Below are 11142 nucleotides of genomic sequence, written 5' to 3'. Positions count from 1 at the left end.
ACTGCCCATTACCTGCCCAATACCATCCCTACAGTCATCATGGTGAGGGCAGCATCATATCTGGTGGAAACAAGGCACTGCCCATCACTTGCCCAATACCATTCCTGCAGTGATCATGGTGGGGGCTCCCTCCTCTCTGGAGGAAACCAGGCACTGCCCATCACCTGCCCAATACCATCCCTAAAGTGATCATGGATGGGGCAGCATTATGTCTGGGGGAAACCAGGTACTGCCCATTACCTGCCCAATACCATCCCTACAGTGATCATGGTGGGGGCAGGATCATGTCTGGGGGAAACCAGGTACTGCCCATTACCTGCCCAATACCATCCCTACAGTGATCATGGTGGGGGCAGCATCATGTCTCAGGGAAACCAGGCACTGCCCATCACCTGCCCAATACCATCCCTACAGTGATCATGGTGGGGGCAGCATCATGTCTGGAGGAAACCAGGCACTGCCCATCACCTGCCCAATACCATCCCTACAGTGATCATGGTGGGGGCAGCATTATGTCTGGGGGAAACCAGGTACTGCCCATTACCTGCCCAATACCATCCCTACAGTGATTATGGTGGGGGCAGCATCATGTCTGGGGGAAACCAGGCACTGCCCATCACCTGCCCAATACCATCCCTGCAGTCATCATGGTGGGGGCAGCATCAAGTTTGAAGGAAACCAGGTACTGCCAATCACCTGCCCAATACCATCCCTACAGTGATCATGGTGGGGGCAGCATCATGTCTGGGGAAACCAGGCACTGCCCATCACCTGCCCAATACCATCCCCACAGTGATCATGGTGGGGGCAGTATCATGTCTGGAGAAAACCAGGCACTGCCCATCACCTGCCCAACACCATCCCTACAATGATCATGGTGGGGGCAGCATCATGTCTGGGAGAAACCAGGCACTGCCCATCACCTGCCCAATACCACCCCTACAGTGATCATGGTGAGGGCAGCATCATGTCTGGGGGATACGAGGCACTGCCCATCATCTGCCCAATACCATCCCTACAGTGATTATGGTGGGGGCAACATCATGTCTGGAAGAAACCAGGCACTGCCCGTCACCTGCCCAATACCATCCCTACAGTGATCATGGTGGGGGCAGCATCATGTCTGGGGGATACCAGGCACTGCCCATCATCTGCCCACTACCATCCCTACAGTGATCATGGTGGGGGCAGCATCATATCTGGAGGAAACCAAGCACTGCCCATCACTTGCCCAATACCATCCCTACAGTGATTATGGTGGGGGCAGCATCATGTCTGGGGAAAACCAGGTACTGCCCGTCACCTGCCCAATACCATCCCTACAGTGATCATGGTGGGGGCAGCATCATGTCTGGGGGAAACCAGGCACTGCCCATCACCTGCCCAATACCATCCCCACAGTGATCATGGTGGGGGCAGCATCATGTCTGGGGGAAACCAGGTACTGCCCATCACCTGCCCAATACCACCCCTACAGTGATCATGGTGGGGGCAGCATCATGTCTGGGGGATACCAGGCACTGCCCATCATCTGCCCACTACCATCCCTACAGTGATCATGGTGGGGGCAGCATCATATCTGGAGGAAACCAAGCACTGCCCATCACTTGCCCAATACCATCCCTACAGTGATTATGGTGGGGGCAGCATCATGTCTGGGGAAAACCAGGTACTGCCCGTCACCTGCCCAATACCATCCCTACAGTGATCATGGTGGGGGCAGCATCATGTCTGGGGGAAACCAGGCACTGCCCATCACCTGCCCAATACCATCCCTACAGTGATCATGGTGGGGGCAGCATCATGTCTGGGGAAACTAGGCACTGCCCATCACCTGCCCAATACCATCCCTACAGTGATCATGGTGGGGGCAGCATCATGACTGGAGGAAACCAGGCACTGCCCATCACCTGCCAAATACCATCCCTACACTAATCATGGTGGGGGCAGCATCATGTCTGGGGGAAACCAGGCACTGCCCATCACCTGCCCAATACCATCCCTACAGTGATCATGGTGGGGGCAGCATCATGTGTGGAGGAAACCAGGCACTGCCCATCACCTGCCAAATACCATCCCTACAGTGATCATGGTGGGGGCAGTATCATGTCTGGGGGAAACCAGGCACTGTCCATCACCTGCCCAATACCATCCCTACAGTGATCATGGTGGGGGCAGCATCATGTCTGGAGGAAACCAGGCACTGCCCATCACCTGCCCAATACCATCCCTACAGTGATCATGGTGGGCGCAGCATCATGTCTGGGGGAAACCAGGCACTGCCCATCACCTGCCCAATACCATACCTACAGTGATCATGGTGGGGGCAGCATCATGTCTGGGGGAAACCAGGCACTGCCCATCACCTGCCCAAGACTATCCCTACAGTGATCATGGTGGGGGCAGCATCATGTCTGGGGGGAAACCAGGTACTGCCCATCACCTGCCCAATACCATCCCTACAGTGATCATGGTGGGGGCAGAATCATGTCTGGAGGAAACCAGGTACTGCCCATCACCTGCCCAATACCATCCCTACAGTGATCATGGTGGGGGCAGAATCATGTCTGGAGGAAACCAGGCACTGCCTGTCACCTGCCCTATACTATCCCTATATTGAAGAGGCTCATTTCCTGCCATAAAGCCCAGATTGAGGAGGCTTTAGTGATGGTTTTTGATCTTCTGGAAGTTTCTTCCATCTGCACACAGGGTCTTTGGAGCTCAGCCAGAGTGACCATTAGGTTCTTGGTCTCCTCTCTTACCAAGGCCCATCTCCCCAATAAGTTAGTTTGGTTGGCGGCAGTTTAGGAAGAGCCCTGGTTGTTCCCTCTTCTTCCATGTAAGAATTATGGAGGCCACTGAGCTCTCGGGAACTTTCAGTGCATCAGAAATGTCTTTGTCCCTTCTCCAGATCTCTGCCTCCACACGATCCTGTCTCTGAGCTCCACAGGCAGTTTTTTTCCACAGCACATGTCAGCTGTGAGACCTTATATAGACAGGGCTGTGTCTTTACAAATTATGTCCAATCTGCTGAATTTACCCCAGGTGACTAAGATCAAGGTGGAGAAACATCTCAGAGATGATCAAGAGAAATAGGCGGAGCCAGAGATAAATATCAAGTGTCTATTATACATATGTCCATGAAAAGTTTAACCCCTTAAGGACTCAGGGTTTTTCCGTTTTTGCACTTTCGTTTTTCCTCACCTTTTAAAAATCATAACCCTTTCAATTTTCCACCTAAAAATCCATATTATGGCTTATTTTTTGCTTCGCCAATTCTACTTTGCAGTGACAATAGTCATTTTACCCAAAAATGCACGGCGAAACGGAAAAAAAAATCATTGTGCGACAAAATCGAATAAAAAACGCCATTTTGTAACTTTTGGGGGCTTCCGTTTCTACGCAGTGCATATTTCGGTAAAAATTACACCTTATCATTATTCTGTAGGTCCATACGGTTACAATGATACCCTACTTATATAGGTTTGATTTTGTCGCACTTCTGGAAAAAATCATAACTACATGCAGGAAAATTTATACGTTTAAAAATGTCATCTTCTGACCCCTATAACTTTTTTATTTTTCCACGTACAGGGCGGTTTGATCGGACTTTTTGATCACTTTTTATTCATTTTTTAATGGTATAAAAAGTTACCAAAAATGTGCTTTTTTGACTTTGGAATTTTAATTAATTTAATTTAATTAATGATATATTTTTATAGTTCGAACAGTTACGCACGCGGCGATACCACATATGTTTATTTATTTATTTTTTTTACACTGTTTTATTTTTTTTATGGGAAAAGGGGGGTGATTCAAACTTTTATTAGGGAAGGGGTTAAATGACCTTTATTAACACTTTTTTTTTTAACATTTTTTTTTGCAGTGTTATAGGTACCATAGGGACCTATAACACTGCACACACTCATCTTTTACACAGATTACAGGAGTGTATTAACACGCCTGTGATCAGTGTTATCGGCGCTTGACTGTTCCTGCCTGGATCTCAGGCACGGAGCAGTCATTCGCCGACTGGACACCGAGGAGGAAGATAGGGGCCCTCCCGGTGTCCTGTCAGCTGTTCGGGATGCCGCAATTTCACCGTGGCGGTCCCGAACAGCCCGACTGAGCAGCCGGGTCACTTTCACTTTCGCTTTAGAAGCGGCGGTCAGCTTTGACCGCCGCTTTTAAAGGGTTAATACCGCACATCGCCGTTGATGAGCGCCGGGACCGACGCGGTATGATGCTGGATTGCAGCGCGATCCCGCTTCAAATTGCGGGAGCCGGCGCAGGACGTAAATATACGTCCTGCATCGTTAAAGGGGTTATCCAGGAAAGAACTTTTTTTTTTTATATAAATCAACTGGCTCTAGAAAATTAAGCAGATTTGTAAATGACTTCTATTAAAAAATCTTAATCCTTTCAGTACTTATGAGCTGCTGAAGTTGAGTTGTTCTTTTCTGTCTAAGTGCTCTCTGATGACACCTGTCTCAGGAACTGTCCAGAGTAGAAGCGAATCCTCATAGAAAACCTCTTCTACTTTGTGCAGTTCCTGAGACGAGCAAAGATGTCCGCAGAGAGCACTGTTGCCAGACAGAAAAGAACAACTCAACTTCTGCAGCTGATAATTATTGGAAGGATTAAGATTTTTTTTTTAGAAGTAATTCATAAATCTGTTTAACTTTCTGGAGCCAGATGATATAAAAAAAAAGTTTTTTTTCCTGGAATACCCCTTTAAATCTGCTCTTTTGAATAAATTAGCAAACATTGTTGGAGAAAACTTTTTTTTTAACTACAACCAAAAAAAAAAAAAAACTTTTTCCAATGCATTGTATTCTCTGCTAAAAATATATGATTGATGTCGGCCGCTCAGTCATCGCTCCTCCATGTTTACTTTGTCTTTTAATCTATGCAAAATGATCTCATCTAATGTTTCTTGTAGAAGGGGATTCATTGTTGTCCATGTCCCAATCTGTCCAGGAAGATACAAGGGCAGAGGCCACAAGTAGTGACTGTGGGGGTAAGGAGAGGAGCTGCTGTGCACATGGTCACTGACTACTCCAATAAGGGGAATAATACAGGAATTTAGGTCACTACTGTGGTAGATGTATATAATGACATTGGCTAATCCTTCAACACTGATGTTAAAATTGAGACATTCGCCAGTGTATCCTTATATGAAGGACACACCAGAGCCCGCACACCAATGCCAAGGTTTCTCAAGTGGCGCGGGACCTAACAATAACCTACCTGTGCGTGATAAGCAGAACCAGGGGCCAGCGGGCAATTACAGCAGCATTCGGTCGACTCACAACTTCCTCCCAGATACCCTCCAGCGTGACTGAGCACACATGCAATGGGAGGAGCGAGGCAGAATACAAGCCCCACCCAAGTTGGCTGATATAGTTGCCGGCCTCACAGCTGCAACTACACATCCACACCGTCTATCTGATGTAGGATGCTATTTTGGCACTTGTAGTCTACTGCAGGCATCCTCCATTGTATGCATTTTTATGCTGGGGATCGCCCTTAGCAACAGATCACAAGGGCAGGATCTGCTCCCCCAGAATAAATGCACAATTGTACAACTGCATTAGGGGTTGAGCACCTCCTGCAATTTGAGACCACGTCTTTGTTGTTGTTTAAAAATACTCCAATAAGGGGGGCACAATATCCATGTTCTGTAGGGCCCCTAGTGATTAGGCACATAACCAATCCTGTGAATTGACAACATAGAGTGATTCTAAAAACTTTTTTCCTTCACATCAACAAGTCCTATAATGTTCAGACCTGCAGAGGGGTCTGTGTCCAGCTGGAATGGCAGCAGCGGCTGTAGACTGTTAAGCCTTAGGTGAAACTCGATCATGAGGTCCCTGACCTTCCCCTCCCCCCTATCCTGAAAATTTAATAGAAGGGCAGTGCATATAGTGTATTCATCCCCGCTCACCAGGGGCGCACACAGAATGTTCTCACAAGTTGGGGTTTAAAGACATAAAATGATAACTCCACATCTGGACGACTTATTACTACTGCAATGACTAATACGATTATACTGTTATTATATAAAAAAAAAAAACACTATACAACTGTATTGACACTGAATAAAACCACTGGACACAGACGTTAGTGACATCGGCTGTACACAGGCTCTGCAGACCATATAAATTATCATTTCAGCCACAAGTCATTTCCACAGAACCTGCCAGGCAAATATATTAGGCTCTGAACTTTTCTAGCACCTAGAGTGCCCTAAAAAGTAATAATAAGCCATTTAGTGTCCCACATAGTAGAGTGTAGGCAGTAGCAGCTCCTTATAGGTAGGGCTTATTCCAAGTAGGTAGATCCCCTTGTGTATAGTTGCAGTCCCCTGCATATAGTTTCATCCCCCCTATTTATGGTAGTAACAGCCCCCTGCATATAGTAGTAGTAGCCCCCCCCCCCATATAATAGTAGCAGTCACCCTTTAGGTAGCAGTAACAGCAGTTGCTGGCGTTAAGTACTAGTAGTAGCCCCCTTTAGGTAGAAGTAGTAGTGGCCACATTTATGTTGTAGTAGTAGCATCCACCCGTTTAGGTAGAAGTAGCAGAAGCCCTTTTAAGGTAGTAGTAGATACAGCCCCCTTTAGGTAGTAGTAGAGCAGCCCCTCGCATATAGTAGCACCAGTCCCCTTTAGGTAGTAGTAGTAGCAGCCCCTTCTAGGCAGCCATAGCAGTCCTTTTTAGGTAGTAGTAGTAGTAGCAGCCCACTTAATGTAGCTATAGCAGCCCCCTTTAGGTAGTAGCAGTAGAAGTACCCTTTAGGTAGTAGTAGTAGCAGTACCCTTTAGGTAGTAGTAGTACCCTTTAGGTAGTAGTAGTAGCAGTACCCTTTAGGTAGTAGTAGTACCCTTTAGGTAGTAGTAGTAGCAGTACCCTTTAGGTAGTAGCAGCCCTCTTTAGATAATAATAACAGCCTCCCTCCCTCCCTTAGGTAATAAAAGCAGCAGCACCCGGAGCACAGAGGAAGGATGCTCGGGCACCTTGTGGCTGCCTGCCAAGAGTTGTTGGCAAGGTAAGGAGCCAATGGCTCTTCGCTCTGTCAAGACATCTAAGAGTCACATTTAACTATAGGAGTGTCATTAAGACGCACTTATAGTTAAATGTTTACCAGACAAACACTGCAGAGAAGTGATGTGTACATTGTGTGTATCACTACTCACTTAGGGAGGTGAGTTAGGTAGCTACGTGGTTTCCGCAAGCTTGAGGCCTCAGCCGTCCACCTAACTCTCATAATAGGAGAGCTGCTTCTGTGGAATGGGATCCACCAAAGAAAGTTTGGCTTCACCAAAGAAAGTTATGTAAGCGCGTCACCTATAGAGAGGTTCAAATGATCTTTATTGACATTTTTCAGAATTATTACAAACAGAAAGTTCGGCCAACTTAACACAATGACCAAAATAAAAAGAAAAGGAAATACAGAAGTACATATTAATATTGCATATTCCTTTAAGAGAGGATCACTCGGTGAGGTTATAACATCAAACTGTATAATTGTATTATATCAACCAGATATTGTATAAGCTGGGATAGTCAATACGTTTCAGCGATATAACAATGAGTTAAGTTATGATAATTAATGGTAAAATCATACAGTATTGTATAGTCGTACCGGATCACATTAGCAATGAATGCTATCACTCGTTTCAGGATCCCGTATTCCTCCCCTCTCTCACCTCAAAAAGCTGTGGAAAATTATATAAATGATGTGTGTGCTATAATAGACGTTATCCCACATACATGTGAAAATGTTAGAGCCGTGACCTAAGTTCATCCCTAACAGATAATACTCAGGGAAGTGTACACAAATATCATAACATCTTAGGACATCGGGTAATGTGCCGTCCAACTCCTCCATCTTGACTCGCAGGCAGCTCCATTATTCATCTTCCAGCCATACGTTGATTCAAAGAAACAATTCAATTTGACCGCATCAATAATATCAGCTGTAGACGGTATGGAGGAAGTCTTCCATTCAGCAGCAGTTTGTAACCTGTATCCAATCATGATATGGCAAATGGGAGTTCTATACCCAACATTCACTGTATGTAGGCCTAGATTTAAAAGGGCTAACTTATTAGTCAGAGAGACAGGTTTGTGTGATATCAGTTGGATCAGTTTGTTTATGTCTTTTTTTAACTTATGTAATGTGGGACATGTCCAAAAAATGTGGCTAATAGTGACTGTTTGTCCGCAACCATGCAATTTCGTCTCGGACTGTCATGGCAGTTGCAGACCAGGAAAATGTAATTACTTAATAGTCTTTGGACTGCAGATGCAGACCAGGATTTTTCTTCATTCAATTAAAGGGGTTCTCCGGCCCTAAGACATCTTATCCCGCATCCAAAGGATAGAGAATGAGATGGCTAATCACGGGGGTCCCGCAGCTGATGTCAGATACTACGGCCCCGTGGTCGTGAGGCTTCAGACTTGGAGCCTCCAGCGCTGCGTGCAGCTCACACAGGTGGGTGCTGCATGCCGCCGCTGGGGACTCCCGCGATCAGACATCATATCTTCTATCCTTTGGATAGGAGATAAGATGTCTTAGACCCGGAGTACCCCTTTAATAGTTCTTGGACTGTCATGGGAGTCGCCGGCCATCTTTACTAACCTAGACATAAAGAGGACAGCTCCCGGTATTAGTAATCACTTGATAGACTCCGGCACAAGTTATTTCTGTCTGTGTCTTATCTGTAAGGTGATGGATTACCTGTGTATTTGTGGGAGACTCTTAGTTATATTGTCAGAAGGTTTTTTGCATACTAGGTCAAGTTACCCCTATTTTAGAATGGTCTTCCCTGGCCCGGTCCTAGCATCTTCAAACGGACACAGCTTTATAAGGCTGTGACATTGGTTGCCCAATCAAATATTACAGCGTGGCACTGTGTGGATCATGCACCACAGTTATGGTTAGCTACTGGGATCAACTCCAAAGTGTCAGCAGCCAAGACCAATCGGTCACAAGGTACCCATCTGAGCTGGATTTCTTGAGACTGTCAGGCCGTGGTCACTTGTGGGTCACAATGCGGCCCCAAAACACATCTGCCCCATAAGAGACCAGTATTTTAATTGGCATAAACTGGTTAAACTTTATTATTGACTTGTTTGCTCTGTTGGGGGGATCTGTTCCTGGTCCAGTTGTTATGTTGGGGGCTCTGCTCCTGCTTTGGGCTCTATGTTGGGGAAGGGGGGAGGGCTCTATTCCTGGTTCAGTTGTTTTGTTGGGGGACTCTGCTTCTGCTTTGGGCTCTCTGTTGGGGGGCTCTGTTCCTGGTCCAGTTGCTCTGCTGGGGGCTGGGGGGGGGGGGGCTCTGCTTAGTTGCACTAGACTGCACCAGAGTCGGTGTTTATGACCTGATCTCATATTATTGCTCTTACCTCAGATCTGCTCATTCATCACCTGGAGATGTTGTTGTATTTTGTGGTATGTAAAATGTGAGGATATAATATTACCTCCAGCACAGGCTTCAGTGTCCTTCATCTTCTGCTCTTAGTAAAGACTTTAAATTCTGCTCTCAAGCTTTGCGTTCTATTATAATTGACAAATTAGACCTGATACCTTTATTTTTTTGGCAAATCTATTTTTATTGAGTAACAAACAAGAAAAACATAAAATGCTAAATTACAGAATTACATAAGGTATCGAGATTAAAACAAAACAAAATAGACATCACCTTCTGCAATAAAGTGTAGTATGTATTAAGAACTTATATTACACATGGTTTACATTAATAGTAATGAAGTAAAACATATACAAAGCTCATAAAAAAAGAGAAAGTAGGGTAAAGGGGATTGGTCGGTGTGGATTGGTCGGTGGGGATTGGGTGAAGGGGATTGGATGATGAGAATTGGGTGATTAGGATTTTGGGTGATGGGTCTGGGACCATGACTATAGCAGTCAGGTTTAGGTGAGGGATCAATCAGTCCCATATTGATGAGTCCGTACAATGGGGACATTATTCCATGTTGCTTTCTTCTTCTTGAGTGGACGTCACGTTGCAGTGAAAGATCTTCATCCAAGCCTTCTTCAGTTTGGCGTTAGCAAAAATCAGAATAGTTGACTGTACTGGGGCATATAAAAATGTCACCAGCAGAAATAACCAAAACCCAGTAGAATTTGCAGAAAACAGGTTAAAGTAAAAAAGAAACAAGGTTACATAAAATATTCCGTAGAAGATGAGAAGACGAATCATGTTTCTGATTGTATTTTTATAAGCTTTCATGTTGACCCCAGCAGAAGATTGTGTGTGTTTTTTCTCCATCTTTTTGCTGTGTTTATTCAGGGACCAAACTGTGACCCCCGTGGTCCCCACACTGATCAAAAATGGAAGGCAGCTGCTGACAAAAGAGATGTAGAGATTACTGGAAAATACCCCATTGGATGACACCTTCATCATGGCCAGCTGGACCAAGGAGATGTTCTTGGGGGGATCATCTTTCTGAATAAACTCCAGTATGTTCAGGGTGGCGGTAAGAACAGATACAAGCTCCGACATCAATATCATCCAAGGGATAGCAGAGCTGACCTTCATCTTTAGCTGGGAGAGAAAGCCGGACCTAAAAGTGTTGATCTTCAAGAAGTAGAAGACACACAAGCAGGCGGTGAGCCAGGATGAGGAGGTGATGATGAACATGGCGAAGACGTAGACAGCGGGGGTGATGGAGGTCTCCAGAAAAACTATAGGATTAATATAGAACAATAAAATGTTTATATATGACACACAGGTATATAAAATGTTGGAGATGCTCAAAGCCAAGATGATTTTGTTACTGACACTTTTGTCCAGTCCTTTGGCATGAAAAAAGAAAATAAAAAAAATGATGAAGAAATTTGACGAAAGTCCGTAAATGGTCTCCAGACTGAGGATAACAATGAACATGAGGATCAGTGGGTTGTGGCCGGCCATTATTATCCCTGTGTGAGGATCACCTACAGTGAGGCTCTGGTGAATGAGTAAGTGCCAGGAACGGAAGACGTGTGGTCCTGAGAGTGGACTGAGGAATGACGAGTGCCAGGAAAGGAAGACGTGTGGTCCTGAGAGGGGACTGAGGAAGGACAAGTAATGGACAAAGAACCTTCAATCATGAAACGTGTTGTGTCCTCTGA

At 45.6% G+C, this 11142-nt stretch overlaps 1 protein-coding gene across 1 annotated transcript; it reads right to left on the bottom strand.

The window, feature by feature from the left end:
* Positions 1-9715: 9715 nt before the first annotated feature.
* On the bottom strand, positions 9716-10942 carry LOC130285398 (taste receptor type 2 member 8-like). Its single transcript, XM_056536759.1, has one exon. It carries the CDS (start codon positions 10940-10942, stop codon positions 9992-9994), a length of 951 nt encoding a protein of 316 aa, XP_056392734.1. The 3' UTR covers positions 9716-9991.
* Positions 10943-11142: the final 200 nt, after the last annotated feature.

Source organism: Hyla sarda, chromosome 8 (genome assembly GCF_029499605.1).
Source record: "Hyla sarda isolate aHylSar1 chromosome 8, aHylSar1.hap1, whole genome shotgun sequence".
Lineage (NCBI taxonomy): Eukaryota > Metazoa > Chordata > Amphibia > Anura > Hylidae > Hyla > Hyla sarda.
The sequence above is the reverse complement of the archived record's forward strand: the minus strand, read 5'-3'. Positions and strand labels throughout refer to the sequence as shown.

Bases quoted from the DNA above. Each gene is read 5' to 3' on its own strand.
- LOC130285398 (XM_056536759.1), bottom strand. From the start codon at position 10,942: ATGGCCGGCCACAACCCACTGATCCTCATGTTCATTGTTATCCTCAGT.